The 23623-nt window shown below is 57.9% G+C and overlaps 1 protein-coding gene across 2 annotated transcripts; it reads right to left on the bottom strand.

Annotated features, from left to right (window-relative positions):
- Positions 1-2147: 2147 nt before the first annotated feature.
- Positions 2148-23606, bottom strand: EHD1 (EH domain containing 1). Of its 2 annotated transcripts, XM_068976436.1 has the most exons (6): positions 23597-23606; positions 21983-22409; positions 18375-18472; positions 7088-7500; positions 4495-4659; positions 2148-4049 (listed from the first exon to the last, which is right to left on the bottom strand). In XM_068976436.1, exons 2-6 carry the CDS (start codon positions 22384-22386, stop codon positions 3525-3527), a joined length of 1605 nt encoding a protein of 534 aa, XP_068832537.1. In that variant the 5' UTR covers positions 22387-22409; positions 23597-23606; the 3' UTR covers positions 2148-3524. The 2 variants fall into 2 exon arrangements, with proteins under 2 accessions (XP_068832537.1, XP_068832536.1); XM_068976435.1 differs by lacking the exon at positions 23597-23606 and having other exon boundaries at positions 21983-22456.
- Between the last annotated feature and the right edge of the window lie 17 nt (positions 23607-23623).

Below are 23623 nucleotides of genomic sequence, written 5' to 3'. Positions count from 1 at the left end.
CCTCACTCCCACCCTCATCAGCCTCCCCGAGGTGCTCAGCAAAGGCAGCCACTCAAGTTAGATATCCATGGGCCCTGCCTCTGGGAAGCAGGGATCACTGTCTGCCTTCAGCGCCTGAAGAAACAGACTTGGGAGAGGACAGATGAGCCCCAGCAAGTGGCAGAGCTGGGATCTGAACTCCTGCCTGTTCAAAGGACTTCCCTGATGGCTCAGAGGGTAAAGCGTCTGTCTGCAACGCAGGAGACCCAGGTTCAATCCCTGGGTTGGGAAGATCCCCTGGAGAAGGGAATGGCACCCCACTCCAGTACTATTGCCTGGAAAATCCCATGGATGGAGGAGCCTGGTAGGCTACAGTTCATGGAGTCCCAAAGAGTCGGACTGAGCGACTTCACTTTCTGTGTGCCCTAAGGTGCTGGATGGATGGGTGGGCTGCCTAATCCTCTCACAGTCTCAAGGGTAGCCTTGGGCACATCCTCAGACCAGTCCCTGTGAGGTAAGAGGCGGGCACTGGGTGGGATTCATGGTTAATCATGGTCAATCTTTTTATTAAAGAGCAGAAAAACTGTTGATTGCTCTCACATGGAACCTCCAGGTATAAAACAGAGCTGCTGTGTGGGGCCCCGAGGAGGCAATGGATGGACTCCCTTCCTCTCCGGCACCCTGGGATCTGAGGTATCATGTGGGCAGTCTGCCCCCAAAGTTTCTGACTCCAGGAGTGCTAGGAGGCAGCTGTAACCCCAACCTGACCCCAGTCCAGCCTCTGAAGAGGTAGCCTTTTACCCAGGAGGGAGCCAAGGAGGAGGCAGAGTCCACACCCGTTGGCCTTCCTGAACCCCATCATGGCCGGGAGAGGACTCCCTCACAACCAGTAAAACCCAAACCAAGGCGTGAATTTGGGGGCTGCCCTCGGCCCCTGGTCGAGCCTCAGATAGGCACTCCCATGCTGAGACACACAAGGTTGGAAGCCCCCAGGAGGCCGGAGGTGAAGGGGTGGAGCAGGCTGGACAGCACATCCCACACTCAAGGAACAAGAGAACCTGTCAGTCCTGATTTTTGTGCTCTGGTAGCTTGGATGAGCATCTCCGCCTCTCACGTGACTAGAAACCAAGGGGCTGCCCCAAAGCTTTCAGGATCCCAGGCCTGAGTGATGTTTAATCTTCAAGCTGGGTTTCTCAAGCCTGCGTCCACCGCTGCAGGCTTTGGGGGATGCAGCGACCTGTCAGCGTTGCTTTTCCTCTTAAAGAGTTATTTTCTATCGGAAACTCGGTGGTGTGCATGCTCTTGGAGCTGGGCAGACCAGCCACACTTGCTCTTCAACCTCCCCTGAGTCTCAGGTTCTTGGCTGTCAAATGCAGAGCATGTTGACCTTCCAGGTCAGGAGGTTCAGGGTCAACCTTCTGAGTAGAGCACTTAGCCTGGCCCTCAAAACCCACAGGCACCTGCTCACATCCTGCCTCTTGCCACAAATGTGCCTGGAGCGGATTCCACCTCAATTGCACCTCAAATCTGCACTTCCTCAGCGTCGGCTCCAATTTGTCACCCTCCCCTCTGCGGGTACAGTCCCCCATCTGTGACGCCGGCTGGCTCCCCCCTTTGTAGTTGTGTTGCTGGTGTTATCTGCTAGGTCTGCCCTCAAAGTACTACCTTCCCTGTCTCTAAATCACCCTGGGGCCAGCACAGAGCCCAGTGTTCCGTGTCTACTTGCCCCCTCCAGGTGCCCGTGGGCGCCTACCTGTCTGTCCATGGCTAGGGCGGAGCCCAGGTTGGAGGTGATGTGGTGAAGATCATGGTCAGGGCGGGGGTGTGGGCACCTGCTCCCCCAACCCCTGGGGGTGGAGGAAGCCTAGTCTCCAGTCATCAGAGGCTCTCCCAACCTCTTCACCCCATCCTTCCCTCAAATAAACGATTCCTGCTCAGTCCCCACTGAGCACAAGGGGATTGTTGGCCCCATTTGCAGGCCTAACCCTGCTGGGCTTGCCAGTCTGTCTCTGCTGGTATGTTGGCCCCCACCCCCTGGCTGTTCTGCCAGCATCCCGGCAGGCACTGTGGGGGCAGGCCCTGGGAAGAGACATCTCAGAGCCAGAAGCCAGCTTCAGCACAATTTAACATTTTTTAATGCAAGAAAAAAAGTCGTGTCTTCAATTGCTTTCTCTCCACGGGCAAGCGTGGTTAAGCCACTGAAACTTCAACAGTGAATTCCCGACGAGGCATCCGCCTCCATCCTCCTGATACTGTGTGGGGTGGGGGCCAAGGCCTGCTACAAGTAACGAGGCCAGTTCCTGGGGACGCGGACCCAGTGGGGGCCTAGAGAGCAGCACTGGGAGGGTGGGCCGGGTCAGAGGTCGGAGTGAAGGAGTCCCTGAGACCCCCGAGGGTGTGCCGGTGGGAAGCCGGCTGCCCTCGCCTCAGGGGCCCTGCGATCACAACCCTGGAGGCCATCTGCTGGCCCGCAGGAATGTCCACTGGCCGCGGTGGGCTCGGGTTTCTGGCTACTCAGCCTAGGGGGCGCCATTCTCAGGGCGTCCAAGTGGAGCCCCCCTCAGGAGGAAGGCAGGTGGGAGAGGGTAGGGGCTGGACTGTCCCTGGTCTCTGTCTGGACGCCAGATCAGACCCAGGCTGGAGCACCGAGCCCCACTAGGTTCCTGAGGACCCGCCGCCCACCAAAGTGGGGCAGGGAGGTGTGCCAGAATGTTCCAGGGAAGTGAGAGGGTGAAGCAGGGAACGCCGCCCCTGGGGTCTCCAGTGGGGTATGCTCCACATGCTCCCCACCCCCCACGGCTCCTGAGTGGGGTGTGGGGAAGGAGACAAAACTCACAGCTTCTGAACAAGTGGCTGGGAAGTTACTGGAAAATTCAGTCAAATACGAAAGGGGTTACTTTATAGAAGAAAAGCTAGCTTACGTATTTCTCTGGAAGACATTCTCCACCCCATGCCCCCTGAGCCCCTGGACTCCCCACAAAAAGGGCAGCCCAGCCTGGCTTCTGTGATGCCATGTCAGGGGGATGCAGGAGCAAGGGCAGGGCCTGCGGCCAGGGCACCTCGGGAAGGGAAGCGGGGAGGCACAGAACCACCGGAATCCGTGAGCGGCAGCGGAGGCCGGGCTGGGCGGGGAGGGGGCCACTGGCCTGAGGAGCGACTCAGCCTGAAAGAACGGCGACCCTGCATCCCTGTCTGCAGAGGCCGCAGCTGCAGGAGGGGCAAGCCAGGCCGACTCCCCGCCTCGGGAGGTGAGGACGGGAGGACAGAGGCCCTGCATGCATGGGGCTGCCAGACAGAGGAGGAGGCAAGAAAGAACGCTGCCTCTAATGTTATATATTAAAAATATCCATAGTTCTTATGCACAAAATTCCATCATTCACATGTGAGTGTCACCCCTGCCTCCCCAGGAGCAGCCTTAAGAGAAAGATGGTGTTTTTCCTTTGCGAGCTGAGGAAGCAGCGCTCAGCCTTTATGGTCTGGGAACTGCGGGCCCCCCCAGTCTCCGCCTTGCTGGGCACTGGGTGCTGGAGTCCGGCGGCAGGGCGTCACTCGTGCCTCCGCTTGGAGGGCGGGACCAGGTGTGGCGGCAGGTCAGCGGGCAGCTCGTGGCCCTCCAGCTTGACTTTGATGAGGTGGTTGGCCAGGGCGAACTCCTCGTCGTCCAGCAGCCCGTCCCGGTCCACGTCGGCCAGCTTCCAGATCTTCCCCAGCACCGTGTTGGGGAGCTTGGACTTTACCATCTCCTTCTTGGCGTTGGCGCCCGTGATCTTGCCGTTGACGGGCGACAGCGTGTAGAAGATCTCGTCGTAGGTGGGTTTGTCCTTGCCCACCACCCACTCGACATCGTCGATGCCCTCACCGGCCCCCTCGCCATAGCCGTGCCCGAAGGGCCCATTCATGGTGCCGTCGAAGGCACCGCCCTTCACGACCTGGGCGGGCATCAGGGACTCCTCCTGGCGCACCATCACCATTAGCCGGGCGATGTCGTTGGCTAGCATGTCGTCCACTGTGTCCAGCAGCTTGGGCTTCAGGGCCTGGAATTTGCTGAAGTCCTGGGTCTGCAGGAGCTCCTGTCGGGGCAGGGGAGGGCAGACAGGCCTGGGTCAGCCCTCCTGGGCTCTGGTGCTGCACGTGCAGCAAAGCACCAAGGAAAGTTCCCAAGGAAAAAGAGCTGGCTCCACCTCACGGCCCCAACCACTTCAGTCTTGGAGGTAAAAGCAGTTCCCTCCTAGCAGGACTGAGGCAAGAATTAACTGGGAGGAGGCTGGGGTGCCTGGCACAGCCCCGCCCTCTCCCTACCCCTCTGGGTGAGTCACCACATTCCCCTGCAAGGTGTCACGGCCCGGGTCCACCTCTCCCCGGGTCAGCTTCCGACTGGGTGGGGTGCTGCTTCCACTTTGGGAGGCCCCACCCCGTGGAGCCGGGGTTCCCTCCAGAATCACTGCCCCTGTGCCTCGAGCCGTCCGCATTCCGATCCCCACCAGCCTGCTCCCAGGGCAGAGGGGGCGGCTGTACCTGCATCTTGCGGAGGTTGGGGAAGTCACCAGGGGAGATCTGATGCTCCCGCTCAATCTTCTGGTAGATCTCGCCCAGGTTGTTCACCAGCTCTTTCTTCTTGCTCTCCTTCCCGAAGACATTGGGCATCTCCTTCTTGAGGGAGCTGATGATGTACGCGTGGACCTGTGAAGACAGGGAAGGGGCGGAGTGAGGTGCTTCCTGGACACCTTCTCAGGGCGTGGCCTGATCAAGTTATGCCCGGCATGATCATCAGGATTGCCTTGGGGATGACCAAGGATCAGAAAACTCCCACAAGGATATTCCCAGATGTTTCAGGCTTTATTCTAAACTCAGTACCTTAGTTAGGTATATCTAACACATCCTGCCAATTAGGGTGGTACACCCTTCCCTTCTCCACAGCGGGCGGGAATGCCGGCAGCCTGTGGAGAGCACAGCCCTCCAATCCCATGGCCTTGCCAAGCAGTGTCCAGCTAGGAGGGCTGCAACGAGCCAGCCTCACGCCCTCTTCTCCCAGACCTGCCAACTCCACCCCGAAAAACCCCTCCACCAGCCTGACCCTGTCTTCCCTGCAGGGTTGAAACCTGGCTGAGAACTGCCTGAGGGCAGCAGGTTGGTCACAGTCACAGCTTTGCTCGTTACAGGCTGGCAGAGACTGAGCGACTCAGTCCAGGGAAAGGAAACGGTCTCACAACAGCAGGTGCAGGACGAGACTGGAGAGGCTGGGGCTTTCCAGGCAGGGTGACTCAACGTGCCCGAGGGCCACGCCATTACACACCATCTCTGCAGATGAATGGGCAGGGGCCCAAAGCCTGCCCCTTGTTCTGTCCTGAGGCTGAGCAAGAACCCTGCCAGGAGTGGGGCTGGATGGCAGGCTGGGGCGGGGTTGGGGGGGGCGGTGGGGGGTGGCGTGGTCCTTTCCTGCAATCAAGCAGAAGTTGGACCAGAAACAGGAGGCCAGCAACCCCCTCCATTCACCGCTCTCTTCTTCAGCTCAGGACACCACTTGTCCCTTGAGGCCAGGAGCCACTTATGTGGATGTTCTAATGGGTTCCTTTCTCAGAACCAGCTTACCATCAGGAAGGTTCCAGAAGTGAGAGAGCTAGAGAACTGAGCAGCCCCGAGTCCTGCAGGACGGGGTTCTCCTAGCCCAGCCCCGAGTCCTCCAGGGCAGGGTTCTCCCTCTTTACTGAGCATACAGTAGGTCACAGGAGACCGTGTCCAAATGCAGATTCCAGTTCAGTAGGGCAGAGGTGGGGCCTAGAAACCTATGCTTCTAGCAAGCTCCAGTCTACTGGTCCTGGGGCACTCTGGGTAACCAGGGTGGAGACACACCAAGGGGTGAACGATGATGGGTCACTGCCCATTATTTGGGACAGGGAGTACTCAGAGCTACCTGAATTCAGGCCTCAAGACAGTGGGTGCCCTGAGTCACTGTGTTTGGCCCACAACAGAGCCCCAAAGCCTCTGGGCTACACACAGGCAATCGGCTCCACAGGGGCAGGAGCACTGCCTGGGGGTCTGCCCAGCTCTCCCAGGACAGGGCCTGCTCCTGGAGATGCTCACAACGTGCATTTTTAAAAATCATATGTCCTAAAGGGACATGCCATTGATCCCGTGGTAAAGAGTCTGCCTGCCAAAGCAGGAGACTCAAGAGACATGGTTCCATCCCTGGGGTGGGAAGATCCCCTGGAGAAGGAAACGGCAACCTACTCCAGTCTTCTTGCCTAGGAAATTCCACGGACAGAGGAGCATAGGGGGCAACAGTCCATGGGGTTGCTAAGAGCTGGACACGACTGAGTGTGTGAGCACAGACACACAGGGAACATGCTTTGCTCCTCGAGGTCTGAAGGGTCCACTGGCAGCATTAACCCTCCCTTCCCAGACCCCGGAGGCTTGTGCAGTGCTCAGCGAGGCACTGAGGCTCCAAACTCAAGCAATTCAGATGCTGTGCGCAGATGCCAGCAGGCCCTGAGCTTCCGTGGAGGGCAGGGATGGTTTGCAAGGCCTCTGGGGTGGAGGCCACCCAGTGGCCTCCCTGGGCCTGCAGGCCTACACCCCAATTCTCCATGAACTACCTCCTGTTCCAGCTGAAGCATCGCTTCCCGCCAAGGTCCCCCCGAGTCTGGTCCACCCTCCTCAGGACAGCTCCCCAGCCACCTGCTTCCATAGCAACCAAGACGATACAAATAAACTGTGCTCTCTTTTCGTCCTCTGCTCTCCCCTGTGCGGTGGACAAATGCTGGAGGCTGGGAACCGGGCAGTTCCCACTGCCTCCCCGGCACCCAGCACGTGCTGCAGGCACTCAGTGCTTGGCAGGCCTGGGGGGTCAGCCAATGAGGCCTCGAGCGGCTCCCCAGGCCGCCCCTCAGTAGAGTGGCATCTCCTTGTTTTGATGTTTGTGTTAAAAAGAATCTCAGTGAGGAAGAGATTGCACCCATGGGTGCACAAGAGGACAGATTCAGACGAGACATGGCACAGTGCGGCCAGTGAGTGCAGGGCTGGGTCTGGGGCATCCAGTCCCAGGGGCCCGAGCGGCCGCCCCAGAGCGCCCTGGCCCACGGCCTCCCCCCCGCCAACCCCCCGGGTCTACCTTGGCCAGCCGCGCCCGCTTGATTAGGTCGTTGAGCTTCCTGAGGGCGGCGTTTCGGGGCAGAGACTGGATGTCTTTGAAGAGGTCCTGCTCCTCGGCCTCAAAGAGCTTGCGGTTGTCGGGGATGAGGAGCGGGTGGGACCAGAAGGAGCCGATGTACACCCGGACCACCTCGGGGGTGTTGATGATCTTCCCCAGGGACCACATGAGGGCCCCGTAGACCCGCATCAGCTGCTGCGTCTCAATCTGGTCGGCCTTGTTCAGCACCACGCGGATCTTGTCCTCGTGGTTCTTGAGGGCCTTGATGACCTCCGAGAACTCGTCAGAGATGTCCAGCTTGTGGGCGTCGAAGAGCAAGATGATACGGTCCACCCGCTCGGCGAACCACTCGAGGACAGCCGCGAAGTCATACCCTGCCGGAAAAGAAAGGGTGGGTCAGGGACCCTGAGGGTCTGATGGCTCCCATCTCTGACTTGGCCTGGCACTTCTCACCCTAAGTTTCCAGAAGGGACTCCTGTGGACAGCACAGCACCCTGAGGGAAGTGGGTCAGTCAGGCACCCCCTACTTCTGTACCCACCACCGTAAGCCCCCCCCCATGTAGCTTCTGGCACTAAGAGGTGCTTTACAAACAAATAATGGAAAGTGAAAGTCACTCAGTCATGTCCCCATGGGCTATACAGTCCATGGAATTCTCCAGGCCAGAACACTGGAGTGGGCAGCTTTTCCCTTCTCCAGGGGATCTTCCCAACCCAAGGATCAAACCCAGGTCTCCCACACTGCAGGTGGATTCTTTACCAGCTGAGTCACAAGGGAAGCCCATAATAATGGAATAGGAAAAAAAAATGGAATAGAAAAAAATAAAGCCCGAACAATGGAAGAAACTCATGAAGTCCAAGTCCTAAAGTGGGTACAACTATGGCAAAGCCAGGAGGAGACCAAGCAACACGGGGTGGTGAGAACAGACCTGGGTGCTCCCAGCCGGGCGCGCCGCACGGCAGCCAGTCAAGAGCAGGAAGACCCGCGGCTGCCGCTGGCCCAGGGCTCCGTGCCGGGCTCCGTGTGCTGCAGGGGCCAGATGTGGCCCTCCACCTGTTTCATGAAGTTTTATTGGAACAGCCTACTCGCCTGTACTGTCTCTGGCTGTTTCTGTGCTACGATAGCAGTTTGGCTGTGGCAGAGACCGCAAGGCCTGGAAAGCCAATAATTTTGAACACTCTGACCCTAAGAGAAAATATTTGCTGACCTTTGCTCTATAAACCTATGAAGTGCTGCAAACCACTTCCCCCTCTAAAATGAATCGGCTGGACTGAGCCCCAGTTCCCAACTCTATTCTGTGCTGTTTCCCACCAACAATTAAGGCTGTTGGTCTGCGGCTGCACTGCTGACAGAACCGTCTGGTTTCAGCTCAATTCCCGGTCCCCCAGCTTCAGATGGAATTTCCCAGCCTCTCTACTGCAGAAATGAACAAGCCACGAGAAGGTGCACCAGCCCTTTTTCCTCGTCCCCCTCCCCGAGGCCTGGAATGCAGGTGTGAGGACAGGAGCTGGAATACAGCGCTATCGTATTTCACACAAACTTATTTCACACAAACTATCAGATGCCTCATCGAAGCCAATGGATCTGTGAGTCTCTCCAATAGTGGTTTAATTGTAACACATTTTGACAATTACGCCACCTCAAAATGCTTCGACCTGTACCGTTCCCAGAAGAAGTAAAAATTCTGCTTATCTTTTAGGCATACTAAGGAGTGGTAGGAAGACCATGGAAACAAGGGCTCCAGAGTCTTTGGGAAGCCTGGGTCCCAGCGTTTGAGCCGCCACTCTCTGCGTGACTCCGGGCATGCCCCCTTGGTTCCTTGCCTGCTGGCCAGAGGCTACCCCAAATGCCGGCCGGCCCTCCTAGGAACCACTATGTCCTTCCCAGAGTACAGCCACGTCCCTGAGAAGGTGCCGGAGAAAGCACCCCTGTACAGAAGGGCCTGGGATACTGCCCAGAAACAGGCCAAAAACCAGCCCCCTCTCCACTGCAGAGCTGCACCCACTCCCCAACCCTGACCAGGCTGAGATTTAAACAGGCCTTCTCTAGACAGCAGGAAGCAGAAGAGGAGCAGGCAGAGGGGGAGAGCAAAGGGAAGGACCAAGTGTCAACAAAAAGCCCAGAGTGACTCAGGGTGCCACAGAGAGGGCATCCTCCCTGCTTTCTTGTAAGGCGTGGGCTGAGCCCTCCTGCCAAGCCTCCCAGGCTGAACGTGAGTCCAGTCTCGTGGGCCGCCTCCCCTCCAGCCAGAACACTCCCCAGGGGCGGGGGATGCTTTAAGATAAACCGGGCCGTGTGGGGCGTGCCAGCGGTGAAGCTGTGCCTGGTTAGACACACATTCCGGCTGCCCGGCCCCCAGTTCAAACGGGCTCCAGGGCTGTCTGCCCGCCCAAAGCAGCAGCCACGCAGGCCTATGGATCTGGACACGCAGAGACAACGCAGGCCCTTAGTAAGGAAGCCCTGGAGTCCACTCCTGGCTCAGGCCACGGACTCTGTGACCCGAAGTTCTTAACTTCTGAGTTATACTTCTTTTCATCTGTAACAGTCAAATTACAATTCCTTCTCCTAAGCTCAGACCACACGGGCTCCTAGCACAGGCCCCGGCACCGAATGCGGGTCGGGCAGGCTCAGGCCGGGGAGAGGCCCCCCGGAACGAGCTTCTGAGTCACTGGGGTGCATCACTGATCAGGAACCAAGGGTGACAAACCATCAGCCTGGCTCGCAGGCCAGAGGCCGGCGCTGATCCTTGTGGGAAGACATCGAAACTTCAGGGAAACCCCAAATGCACAGCTTCCGGCAACTTTGCTCACAGCCTGGCCAGGGCAACCCGTTCCCGCCACAGGACAGGGTGGGGAACCAGGATGCTCTGATGGGAGGCTCCACCCGCCCGCCCCCTCCAGTTTTTGAACAGGGTGGGAGTGAGGTGGAGTCGAGGGCAGCAAAGCCCAAGCCTGGGCAGTGGAGACATCAGGCTTCCAGGGGCCGTGCAGATGAAGGAACGGCCAGGCTACCAGACTCCCTGCACTCAAACGGTGTAGGAAGGCAGGGGGCAAGGGCCGGGTCGCTCCCCCGCCCGCCACCGCCAGGCTGCGGGCTCTAAAGTACAAGGTCCCCAGGGCCCCGGAGGAATGGGGAGCAGGCCGGCCCCAGCCTCGAGGCCACCGCCTTTTATGGCCGGCTCTGGGAACAGCAGGCCAGTGCTGAGAAGGCGATGACTCAGGACTGAAGGGCTGCTCCCTCTCGGCAAAAATGGAGGCCCCCCTTCTCGCCTCGGCACACTGTTCGTCCTCAGACCACCGCAAGTCCAAACGACCCGAGTCCCACAGCTGGGGAGGCGGCGATGCCAAAACCAAGCTGCTGGGAAAGGGGCTCCCTGTTGGGCTGGGCTCGAGGCCCAGTTAGCTTTGGCCTGGGACTCAGGACTGCATGTGGGGAGCTGAGGTCACCCCCGGACTCCACCCAGCTTGGCCTCACTCTTCCAGCCCCCCAGTGGTGGGGGGTCGGGGGAGCTGATGGGGGGAGAGGAGGAGGAGGAGGAGAAAGCAGGAGGAAGATGAGAGGAGGAGGAGCAACCGCCTCTGAATGAGGCACCAGGTCCACCAGCCCCACCCAGAGCGAGCGCGGCTCTGCCTGCAAACCCAGCTACTCGCCGACATCTCAAGTTGGAGCCAACAGAGCAAAGAAGCCCATTTTTTTGCAGGTGAATGAAATTTCCTGTTTATATGGAAAGTGCTCACACTTTTGGTGAGAGAGACCTGGTGGCTGGCCAAGCACGCTCATAGGTCACGCACAGGGTCTCAATGCTCAGACTCGAGAGACGTCATCACAGGTGGAGGACCGCGTCCTACCACGTGGTTGTGGCCACAGCAGGAGCCCCCAACACCTCAGCCTGTTTGTCTCCACGGGCACCGAGGGCTGGACCGACCCACATCGGGGATGCTGAAAGCAGCGACTGAGTCTGCGCTCTGTCCCAAGTGGCTCAGTGGGAGGTGACAAGTCCTGGGACCAGGGACACGTCCGGAGTGGAGCCCTCCATCCCCAACACTGCCCCAGGCACTGAGCCTCCAGGCTCTGGGACATCCTAGAGGTCAGCCTTGGCAGCAGGATCGGGCCTAACACACAGCAACCCAAGCAAAAGCAGGAAGGCACGTGCGCCCAGTGAGGAGGAAATCACACTCCACACACCAGTGTGGACACCGTGCCGCAGGCTTGTGCATCTCAGGAGGGACGGTCATGGGGGAGCCAACACCCACAAAGGACATAGACCACACAGTCGGGGGTTGAGCTGGAAAGAAAGGGCTGAGCCTGCAGTGTGAGTAAAAGCCAGCGCTGATAAGAGACAAGCTTGGCTCAGGAAGTTCCGGGACCTTGAAGACATTAAGAAATGATGAAACAAGCCGGTCACGGGGACGATTCCACCGGTATGAAGTGCCTCGAGTCAAACTCACAGACAGACAGTGGAATGGTGGGGGCCAGGGGCTGGAGATGGGGAGGGGAGCTGTACTTTAATGAGGACAGAGTTTCCCCTTGGGAAGAGGAAGAAAGTTATGGAGGAGATAGATGGTGGTGGTGTTTGTACAACAATGGGAATATACTTAAAGCTACTGACCTGTGCATTTAAAATATGGTTGAAATGGTAAAGCGTGTGCTATGCATATTTCAGACTTCCTGTAGCTCAGACAGTAAAGAATGTGCCTGCAGTGCAGGAGATCAGGGTCTGATCCCTGGGTCAGGAAGATCCCCTGGAGAAGGGAATGGCAACCCACTCCAGTATTCTTGCCTGGAGAATTCCATGGACAGACCGTCAGGTTGCAAAGAGTCAGACCCGACTGAGTGACTGCCACCTGCATGCATACCTTACATGGGTCATATAGACAGGAGGCCCCAGCCTGCCGCTCTGGCCTTGGCCCAGTCCCCGGCGAGCCTCCTGCAGGTCCCAGCTGCCCAGGGGTTCTGCCCCTGTGGCGCTGGCTCCCTCCTGACGGGGTCTGCCTTCCAGTCAAGAGTCTCGCTCCCCACCCTCTGGCACAGAGGTGAAGAGGGAAGAGTTGGGATTCAGCCTCGTCCCAGCCCAGCACCCTCCAAACACAGGTAGTTCCAGTAGCTGGGGGGAAAGCTGCTTCAGATATTCCAGAAGTTTCTAGAACACAAACAATAGAGGGTTTGTCTCCAGTCAACTTTTGTTTCCTGCCATTCAAGCTGCGTGGGCCTCAGCGTTTCTTGCCACAGCTCCCATCACACATGCCTAACCCGCGCTGGGGCCAGGAGGAAGGGGTGCAGGAGGACACGAGATTAAAGAGCAAAGAGTACACACCGTGAGGACTTGTTCAGCATTCCTGGGGCTACAGATCCTGAGGGAAGGGCACAGAGGTTGGGAGAATGGGGCCTCCCCAGGCTAGGCCTTTACCCAAAGAGACTGAGAAACCGGGACTCCCTGGTCCAGGGGTTAAGACTCGGCACTCCCACGGCGGGGCAGCGGCTTGATCCCTGGTCAGGGTACTAAGACCCCACATGCCTTGAGAACTGAGAAATTAAAATTAGCACTCTGCACGAACGTTTACAGCAGCTTTATTCAAAACTGCTCCAAACCAGAAACCCAGATGCCCTTCAACAGGAGGATGGAGGACAAGCTCGGTACTTCCACACCCCAGGATGCAACAGCTACAGAAAGCAACAAACTGCAGGCTCTCAGAGACGGATGAGCCTCAGAAGCACACGCAGAGTGCAAGAATACAGACGCTAAAAGCTTCGCTCTGTACGACTCCGTCTATGACTTTCTGGAAAGGCACAACCTTGGGGCAAAGATCAGTGGTTGCCTGACGAGGGATGTAGATGAGGGTCTACAAAGGCGTGCGGGGAACTTTCTGGGGGCGATGGAAACTCTGTGTCTCGGTCATGGCGGCAGTGGCTATACAACTGCTGCCTTGGCTGAATTTTTATCATATGTAACAGACCTCAATAAATCTGGCCTAGAAATAAGCAACAAAGAACAGGGGCAGGGGCAGGGGGGTGGGTGGGAAAGGGTGGATGGACTCTGGAGTCAGGCCTGGACCTTCTACTCTCTGAGCTTCCATTTCTTCATCTGCAACGTGAAGGTGGCAAGTCTCACTGTGACTGTGAGTGAGTGCCTGACCCGCCCTAAGCGCTCCGTAAATGTTTGCAATCTCTTACTCACAGGATTTGTATTTTGGGCCCAAGAAGCTCAAATTCCGATGGCTGTGTGGGCAACGACTTCTAATGTGTGAAGAATGCCTCGTACCCCAAATATAAACTGAGCATTTGCAGGCAGCTGTCTGGGAACAGGTGGGGCTCCAGAATGGGCTGGTCCCACTCCCCCGCGGGCAGAGAGGCCAAAAGCTGGACAGGGGCGGGGGGCGGGGGTGGTGGGGGAGTGAGAGGAAGGCCCTGAGGAGGTAGCTGTGCTGAAGCCAGGCCCCCAGAGGAGGTCCTGGAGTCTGAAGGGAAATCCCTGCTGAGTCAGTGCTTCCCCTCCTCCAGCCTCCTCGGGATGTTCTTCAGAGAAAGGCCTTTCTCATCAGTCTGGGAATCCCTGGGTTTTTCAGTGTATTTTTATTCAGCTGACATTTGTGGAACACTGAACTGGGCAGTGGGCACTAGGGCAGAAGCTTAACACGTGCAGATTCCTGTGACCATTGATGAGAACCGGGAGGCTGGTGCTACGTTCCCTGTTCTATCGACACGGCTCCTGGGGGCGCAGCAACTCCCCCCCCCCGCCCCCAGGGCCCCAGCAGGGATGCAGTACTCGGCCTCTCATGAGGCTTCGAGGCTCACGGAGCCGTTCTACAGGCTACAGAAAACCTGGTGAGCTTTCGGGGCCAGGGCCTCTCAGGAGAGGGCAGCAGGAAAGGCCACCTGTGGTCAGGGGGCTCCAGGGATGGCTCCTGAGCTTAGCTAGAGCCTGGGATCCAGGGACAGTTAGCAGGGAGCAACTGAGAACCCAGCCTTAGCCAGGGCTCTCAGGTCCTGTCCATGGACGGCTGGGGGCGGGGGCGGATTTCTACTGGAGGCAGAGAATAGGGAGCGGAAAAAAGAGCAGAAAAAAAAAAATCTCAGCACTGCTGTTCAAAGCCCTGAGGCTGAGGCCCATTTCTGGACTCGGAATCTGGTCTCAAGTGGGGAGAGAAACACGTGGACCCTGCGCATTCCGGGAGCTGAGGCCGGCACAGCAGGGCCCAGGGCTCGTCAGAGCCATGCTCTCAGAACTCCTCAGCCCAGAGTGCCGGCCTCCCGCACACTGAAGCCTCTGCTGGGTTCGAATCCCAGCGCCAGCACGTGCTGGCGCGTGTCCTCTTAGGCTGCTTAATGCTGCTAAGCCTCCGCTTCCTCATCTGAAGAGCGGCGACTTCCTAACAGGCAGCTGCGGCAGCCGGCGAGCAGTGCTGCTTCCTAGGGCAGAGGTCAAGCAGAAAGCAGACACTGGCCGGCCGAGCTCCATCCCCTAATGCAACTCGAAACTGGTCCCTGCTGACTCGACTCCCACGGAGGGGGGCGGGGGCCACCAAGGCACCAAAGTTATGGCTCAGCTCCCAGCCTTGCCATGACAGTGGCGGGGGCGCCCTGCCCCGGCCCCTGCTTCCACCCAGTGCCGCCCTCCGCTGCCCACGGAGGACCAGCATGGGAAGACCCACTCCTGCCCAGGCCCTGCCTGACTGTGCGGGCAGCCAGCAGCCTGGGAGCCCCAGGCACCAGCCCCACGGGCCCCATGTGCCCTCTGGAACGCCTTGTATCAGTCACACAGGCAGCACCCAAGAATGAATGCTGGCCCCGCAGGTCACCTTTGTCCGCTGACACGAGAGCACTTTATCTTGAGGCACTCAGGAGATTAGCACAAGGGGGTGAGGGGGCAGCCCAAGACCCCCAGAGGCCCCTACTCTTCCCTGCAGGACTTCTCAGGCATCTCCTGCAGGGCCTGGGCTGGGTCCTGACCACTTTGGGCCTGCTCGGGCCCCACCTCTTATCTCCCCACCCAGTATTTCCTGCACACACTAGGCACCGTTCAGAAAGGGGAAAAGTCAGGAGCGGCCAGGCCAACAGGGTGGGAACTGGAGGTAAATGCAATAAGTGACGCCAACTGTAGCCTCCAGAAGGCTGCTCGACTTCCAGGGAATAAGGTCAGCAGACCACAGAAACGCCTGCCGCCTGCCTGGGACCCATGTGTGCTGTGGACCCGATCTTTCTGAGAGGGAAACACCTGCTTTCCACCCTGTCGGCACCGGGAGCAAGGGGTGGCCACCAGGGAGCCTGGAACACACTGCCCTTCCCTGACTCCCTCTGCCGGGGGACACGGACCTTTGCGGTGACAGAGGAATGGGGTCTCCCAGGGGAAGCCAACCGCTTTCGTGTCCACCTGGAGGACACCACCCCGGAGGCCACACCCAGCACATCTAAGAGGTCCAGTCCAATGGCCTTTCTCCACTGATAAAACGCTGACCCCAAACGTAGCCCGCAGTAAATCCCAACTTGGTAACTTTTAGTGTGCGCTAAGTCACTTCAGTTGTGTCCAACTTCGTGCGACCCCATGGAATACAGCCCCGCAGCCTCCTCTGTCCATGGGAGTATGCAAGCAAGAATACTGGAGTCGGCTGCCACACCCTCCTCCAGGGGCTCATCCTGACCCAAGGATCGAACCCATGTCTCTTAAGTCTCTTGCATTGGCAGGTGGGTTCTTTACCACTAGTGTTACATGGGAAGCCCAAAACTTTTAGTAGAATACTTTAAGACCACTAGAGTTACGGAGGGAAAGAAACAGTGGATAAAATCAGCTGGATCCCTCACAAGAGAACAGCCCGCCTTCAGTCAAAGTGATGCACTTATCTGTAAGCCAACCTCCTCCTTCCTGCCCATGATGGGGAAATACAGCAGTCTCCTGCCAGCGTCTTCCTCCAAGTATCTGCCACGTGCATGGGCACCAGGTGGGCCGGGGCGGCCTGGTCCCCGGGAACACACAGGCCGCCGGACTGCAGAGCACACTGAGGACCCATTCGGTGCCTGTCCTGCAGCCAGCAAGTCCAGACACCACTGCCCACCTTTCTACAGACGGGGTGAGGAAGCGGAGGGAAGGGGAGCAGGGAGGGAAACAGCCCTGCAGGCAGCGCCAGGGCACCCTGTGCAGCACGACAGACACCCATGGGACTTCCTCGGTGGTCCGGTGGCCAAGACTCTGCGCTCCTAATGCAGGGGGCCTGGCTCTGATCCCTGGTCAGGGAACTAGAGCTCACATGCCGCAAGGAGACTGCATGCCCCAGCGAAGACTGAAGACCCTGCCACTGCGACTGGGGATCCGGCACAGCCAAGTAAATAGATACGGGAAAGAACGAGAGAGAGGCAGACGTGCCCAGCTCCTCAGTCAGCTGAGCTCTAAGGCCCCTGCCTGAAGTTTCAAAAACTGGCCAGCAGGGGAACTTCACAGCACTGGTGGGAAACTGCTGCTTCCGAGTTCCCTTTTAGGAGACAACAGGGGCCACAAGAACCCTAAATGCTTTTCTTTAAATACCTGCAGAGGTGGCGCTTGGGGAGGATGTGTGCGTGCGTGCCAAGTCACTTTAGTCATGTCCAACTCTGAGCCACCCTATGGACTGTAGCCTGCCAGCCTCCTCTGTCCATGGGATTCTCCAGGCCAGAATACTGAAGTGGCTTGTCACGCCCTCCTCCAGGGGATCTTCTTGACCCAGGAATCAAACCTGTGTCTCCTGCTGCTATCTGTACTGCAGGCAGATTCTTTACTGTAGAGGCACTAGGGAAGCCCTTTTTACAAGCTATTATTACCCTTTATCCAAAAATGCATTCACATCAACTGACCAATCTGACCTGACAGCCCCCAGTCAGGAGACCCCTCCCCGCCTACTCCTCCAGGCCATTAAAGACAGAACTCTAGAGAGCCTCAAAGAAGGTTTCCCCAGGGAAGCTCAGTCCTGGAAGGAGATGGAGAAGAAATCCCCTTTTGTGGGTCTCTTTCTTTAAGAGTAACTTAATCAGATACTCAAGGCTTGTTTTGGCAAATGACAACAGCCTTGTTTATCGGGCATTTTCTTAAAACCAGGTTGGAACAATAACAGCAATAAGAAAGAAAAAATTGGCCCTTGCCACTTTCAAAGAGGCCCCCAAATCTGCTCTCTTGAACCCCTAGATGTGTGACTATCATCAGGGGTGGAAAACCTAGAAGTTTAAACCAGATGGAGAGATAAGAGAGCAGTTTCAGCATGTTCTGATGCAATCCCATATCGACAGGGGCCCACAAGCCAGGAAAAAAAAGGAGCAGCAGGCTTTCTCAGCACTGAAAACAGGGCCCCCACCCCCTCACAGACACACTGCCTCCCAAATCTCAGGCTGCTGGCTTCTGCTGTGAAGCTCACTAATGCCAGGCGGCCCACTGGGGAAGGGGGAGGGACGGGAGAGGTCTGCTAGTTAATGGTAAACAAATCTGGCCACTTGTCCTCACCCCCCTCTGAGGCTGATCCTGTTTCACTTTTGCATTTGCAGCTGCAGGCTCTGCTCGGAGCTGGCCCCCATGCTCCTCCCAGAAAGCACTCAGACCCCGAGGCTCCCCTCCCTTCTACAGAAAGAGGCAGCAGCAGAAATATAACCGAGTTCAGGCACATCCTGAACCAGATGTTTAGAAAAGCTTGGCGAAGTTGAAACAGGAGTTTACACAACTAAAATGGGCCTGGTGCACTAATATTCAGCACGCACACCTTACCACCACACGCGGCACCCAGGGAGGCTGCTGATGAACAGTACTGAAGCAAATTTAAACATGTTTCCACAGCCCAGAATGTTTAACAGATCCCTGCCAGCTTGTCCTCTCGGCTCGCTCTTCTAAGTCAAACTGTTCTCTCACAGTCCTGCTGGACTCGCTAGGAATTTATCCACCTCTGGGAGGCAACGCTTCAAACTAAGGTGAATGCACCCCAGGGGAACCAGAGGCTCCTTCAGAGCAGCAATGCTGACTGGAGTACCTGGACCTCACAGCCAGCCAGGATCCTGCCCTCCTTTCCAGAAGGCCCCAGAGGCTGGGAAGCTTGAAAACCACGTACAGTTGGCTGTCATCTTACCCTGACAGTGCTTATAACCTCAGCAGAGGGAGCCGCCATGCAGATAGCAAGGCTGATGGGAAACGGGTTCTCACTCAGGCTGGGAGAGACCTGGGTAGCCTCTGGGCCGTGTCCCTGACGTCAGATGGAAGCTGTCTGGCGACACCGGGCGGCCCGAGCTGTGTCAGAGCTTGCTCACCTCTGCTGATGCGCTGCTTCTCTCCAGACAGGATCCCCGGCGTGTCGATGATGCTTATGCTGTCCAGGACCGGGTTGGGCAGCTGGGCGCACATGAACCTGCCCGAGAGCAAGAGCCCGGAAGAGTGCAGTCAAGATTCGGCTATCGCTGCTCTGGGTGAAACAGCAGTGATTTCTGAACTCCCTCATCCCTGCCTCTGGCTTCCCTTTCAGAAGCAAGGAACCCAAAGGAGGTTTCTCTACTGTCTTAAGTTTCCAGGGGTGGGAACTCCCTGACAGCTGTGTTGAGGATGCTGCACTTCCACTGCAGGCACAGGTTCAATCCCTGGTAGGGGAACTAAGATCCTGCATACCGTGTGGCCAGAAAGAAGTTTCCAGGATGGCCAGGAGATTGCTCGTATTGTCTTAACTGGGAATCCAACCAGCAGGCTCCAACTGACCCACATCAGCACTTCCCTCACTGAGCTCTTCCCCCCAGAGTTCGAGAGTTCAACTTCCAAGTTGCTGACGTGTTAGCGAAAACTGCACGCACAAGCTTCAGGCACCATTCAAATCCAGAAGGAAGGGAAAGAGTGACAACCGGGACCTTGGAATTGCGTATTAAGATTTTCAACCACCTGGCTAAATTTCCACACACCGAGAGAGATGGTCCTTTCCTATACCTGCTGGGGCCAGCCCTCCCTTCCACCCAGCTGCTTGGGTGAAAGGACTGCGGTGGGCAGCCAGCAACAGCCAGGGGACCACACAGGCTGGTGGACGGTGGGGCAGGGAAGCACGGACACCAAATTCTCTGAAAGTCAAAGCAGATCAGGGAAGAATGAAGCCACAGAGCCACGGGCAAGGGCTCAGCTCTGTGTGCCCGAGTTCCCACCGAGCTCAAAACAGCCCAGAAGGACTGTCCCATCTGATACCAGAGATTCTTGACTGGACACAGAGAAGTCCTCTAAACACTTCTCTAGAAAAGGTACTTCTCTAGAAAAGGGCCCATTGTCTAGGAATCTGAGGAGATTAGCTTCTCTCTGTGGCCCCATCCCCCTAAGGGACCGCAGCCCACAGGCCAGGGGCGGCTGGCCGGGGGCAAGAGGTGCTGCCTGCAGGCACAACCGAGCAGAAGCAGCTGAGCCTCAGGATGAAGAAAGCTTGGGCCTCATCCTCACCGTGCCAGCAACAGAGCACATATGCTGTAAATAAACACACAACCTGGCTCTCCCGCCAGGGGAGGAGTCAGCGGAGTGAAAACCAAAACGCGAGGGTTTTCGGCTGGCTCCGAGAAGCAACACACGCACAACGGCCTTGTCAAGAGCCTAGCCGGTAAGCTGACATCTGTACGGATCAGGTGCTCTGCGAAGCCCGGGGAGTGAGGCCGAAAACACGGAAGGGAGCGGGCAGTGTAGATGTGTCCCGTCCCATTTTCTCACCAACAAGGACGTGCTGATTTCATCTCGAGCTACAAGTACCAGTTACAAGTACCCGGGCTGTGCCCTGCCTCTGATTTGAGTCTTAGAGCAGCCACTCAGGGGGAAGAGGCCGGAAAGTCAAGTCCATGACTCAATGAGTCTCTTTAAGGGTGCGGGAGAGGCTGTGTCAGCCAGTGAAGAGCCCCCTTTGTGTGCCCCGGCTGGCCGGCGGCGCTGGTGTACTACACGGGCTGACACAGCCCAGGCCTCGGCTCCAGCGCAAACCCACATCCCCACCCTCGGCTGATAAGGCCCCTTCCGGTGATGAGGTCGTTAGTATTCTGGGACCCTCTGGCGATGAAGCGGTGGCAGAGGGAAATAAAAGCGTGGCTCTGAGATCCTGCGGCACCAGCAGAGATAGTCAGGGTACCTCTCTTCGACATGGCATTCCTGACCGCTGGTTTGTTTTTTTTTTTTTTCCCCAAGGAGAAGCAGCAGGAGGAGGTAACTGGCTGCACAAAGGCAGACAGTCGGCCCTGCAAGGGCGCTACATTAACGTGCTCTGTGGTGAACTCGTCAGAGGCTGGGCTCCCTGAGCAGCGGTTTCCTGCACGAGATGATGTCTAAGATCCCTTCCAGCTCTGAAATTTTAGGTCTCCAAATTCAGAAAACAGGTCATACATCCACTTCTCCTTACAAAAAAGGTCTGCTCTCGTAATCAACAGTGGATACCTAAGGCCAGCAGAAGGAAATACACCTCCTTTCTTCTAGCCTCCCAAATTTCTCCAAATCTAAGACTGCTCAGAATTCCCAGCCTGGCAGGGAAACTTCCCACAAGACTGTATGGCGTCCACCAGGTGACAGCCAGCTGCCCATCTATAGGCACAGGTCTCAGACCCCAGTATCTCTCCGAGGCGGGCTGCCGGCCAAGAGGACCCTGCCTCTTCAGGAGTCTCACTCCAAGGGCTTTACTCTACTCTGGCCCTGACTCACCAACACCATAAGCCATGAAACAGGAAGGCAGGTTTAAATGCCCCGAAGAGGCAAAAAAATGACAGAAGCCAGCCTGTCTTCTCGGTTAAAAGGTCAGCTCTGCACACGGAGGTTGGCCTGGCCACTGGCTGGGATCGAGGGCGAGCTGGTCTTCCCTGTGGGGCTGGACAGTGTCTGGAAAGGAATGTGATCACACAGGGCGGGGACCTTCTGGAAGGCAAGAGTCAGGGATTCCTTCCGAGGCCCCTCCCCAGAAGGGACTTTGAAAGGCATGTAAAGTCACTCCTCTAATGGAGTTTGGCAGAGAAGACAATTTGTGAAGTCCTTTGGTATGTCCCCTGGGGGTGTGGGGGGCGGATTTTGGAATCCCCATTGAGCCAGGACCTTGAGTTCCTTTAGAAAAAAGTGAACCAGGCTGTAGCGCTCCTGAGCGAGGAGGCTGATGTATTTCATTCATAGGATCCTGAAGGTTAGACCTTTACAGGGTTACCCTCATTTACCCATTGAACTGGGAAACAGAGGCCCAAGTAGGTTAGGGAACATCCTAGGGAGTTTACAGGGGATTCCAGGGCTCCAGGGGCCATGGCCTGGCAACACAGACCCTTAACCCAGAAACCTTTACAGCAGCACAGGCCCTTCAGAGCTGCCCCTGGAAGAAGTGCTGGTGCTCCCCTCTGTCTGCTGCCTCTGCAGGCCGCCCCAAACTCAGCAGGCCACAGCAGATCTCCCCCGTCCCTCCTCCACAAACCACCGGTCTCCAGGGAGGCACACCACACTAGCAAAGTAAATGGCTAAAAGTTTCACTGTATTTTTCCAGGACACTTAAGAAACAGACCCTTGAAGGGAGGGGGTGAGGGAGATTGGTCTCAATGAATTAGGTGCGCCCAGCCTTAGTGAAGGAGGTGGAAACCAAGACTACCTGAGGGATGTGAGGAGTCTGGGATCTGCCAGGGTCGAGGATTGGGAGTTAAACCGATAACCTGGGAAATTCGGGGGAGGGGAGCGGAGGGAGACAGAGCTGCGGGAGCCGGCGACACCTACTCGCAGACCCCCTTGGTAAGGGTTTTCTTTGGAAAGTGGCAGGGGACCCAGTTCCGGGGAGTGGTCGCTGAGGGGTCTCGGGGGGGGTTTCGGACAAAGAACAGCGTGGGCAGCGGTCACTGGACTGTCGGGACCCCGGCGGCCCCCTCCCCCACATCCCGGGTCGAGGGGGGGCTACCTGTTGAGGAAGGCGTTGCCGAAGGCGTTGAGCTTGCGGAAGGGCCGCCGCGGGTCGACGACGAGCGCGTTGCCGGGCACCACGCCCTCGGTGGGGCCGTGCATGACCGCGATGAAAGAGTCGGTGGTGGGCTCGGGCCCGATGCGCATCCCCGGGAAGTCCTGCTCAATCAGGTGCCGGATGAAGGTGGTCTTGCCCGTGCTGTACTGGCCCACGAGGAGCACCATGGGCTTGTTGTCGAAGTCGGCGTCCTCCAGCGCGGGCGAGTGGAACTCGTGGAAGCGGTAGTGCTCCTCCAGGGGCAGCAGCTTCTGCGCGTACAGCTGCCGCAGCCCCTCGGACACCGTCTGGAAGAGCTCCGGCTCCTTCTTGCGGCGGGCATCCTTGCTGACCCAGCTGAACATGCTGCTGGACACCGGGCTGGCTGCTGCAAGGCAAAGGGGCGGCTGAGAGCCGGGCGAGGACGCGGAGCCGAGGCTGGGCCGGGCCGGCCGGCTGAGGGGGCGGTGGGGCAGGGGGGCGGGGAGCGGCCCGCACTGCGCAGGCGCACGGCACGGCCGGCCGAGTGCCCTTCTGCACAGTGGAACGCGCGCCTAGCCGTGCGCTCTTTATAAGGCCCGGCCGCGCGTTCGAACGCGCGCGCCGCCGCCACTCGGGGTCGCAGGGAACTGGGAGAGGGAAGGAGGAGCCCCGCCCGCGCGCTCCGCGCCACGTCCTCCCCTCCCCCGCCTCTCATTGGCCGATTGCAAGTCTCGCGAGCTCCGCTTGCTCCGCTGCGCGCCCCGCCTCCCCGCCCTGGCCCGGGTGCCGTGGCAACCGCACCTGTTTCGCCCCGCCCCTTGGGGGGCGGCTCGCGGAAGTGCTGCGGTCGCGAAGGCGACTGGCTGGAGTGCGGCGCGCGGAGGTCCCAGGGTCTGCACGTCTTCCTCCCCCGCGAGATTCACAGTTGGACACCCTAGTACCCTGAATACGCGCCCCACCACAGTTCCCTCAATGGGCGGCCCTCCTCCTCCCACTCAGAATCCCCAGAAGCAGGGGAGAACCCCGGATGCCTTGCGCCTCCTGTCTGCACTGCCCTTCCTTGCCTCCTTCTCTCGCTCCTGCTTCCCTGACACTCCTTCTCATCCCCTCGTCTTTTATCTGCTCTGGGAGAGGGAGAGACAGGGATGAGGTAGTGGAGAAAGCTGAGAGAGTAGACCCTCCAAGGCGGGGTGGTGACTGGGGAAATAAAAATGGGAAGGGAGGAGGCTGGTGGAGAAAGTCTGAGCCGTCGCAAGAGACCTGAGCTCCCCACAGGCCAGGAATTGGAAGCTGGACGCTAGCAGTGGAGGACACATATGACATAGAACACGTGAGGGAGAAGAGACCGCCTCCCTCAAGAGGCTGCTTCTGAGGGTGGGGAAGTGGGATGAAGAGGAAGTTAGGCCCTCTGGCACTTCAAGTTTTGAGGAAGTTAATCAGAAATTCCCTATGTAGGGTGGAGGGGAAACGTGGGGCAACAGTGAAATCTTGTGGGAACCCAGGGGGAATTAAAAAACCCAAATACTTCCGCTTTCCTCTCTGGGTCACCACCAGTTGCCATGCTGTACTCTGACCTGTGCTTCTTCCCCTTACCAGTTCCTGGCTCTTCCGTTAGGCTCA

This window comes from Capricornis sumatraensis, chromosome 8 (assembly GCF_032405125.1).
Source record: "Capricornis sumatraensis isolate serow.1 chromosome 8, serow.2, whole genome shotgun sequence".
Taxonomy (NCBI): Eukaryota; Metazoa; Chordata; class Mammalia; order Artiodactyla; family Bovidae; genus Capricornis; species Capricornis sumatraensis.
The sequence above is the reverse complement of the archived record's forward strand: the minus strand, read 5'-3'. Positions and strand labels throughout refer to the sequence as shown.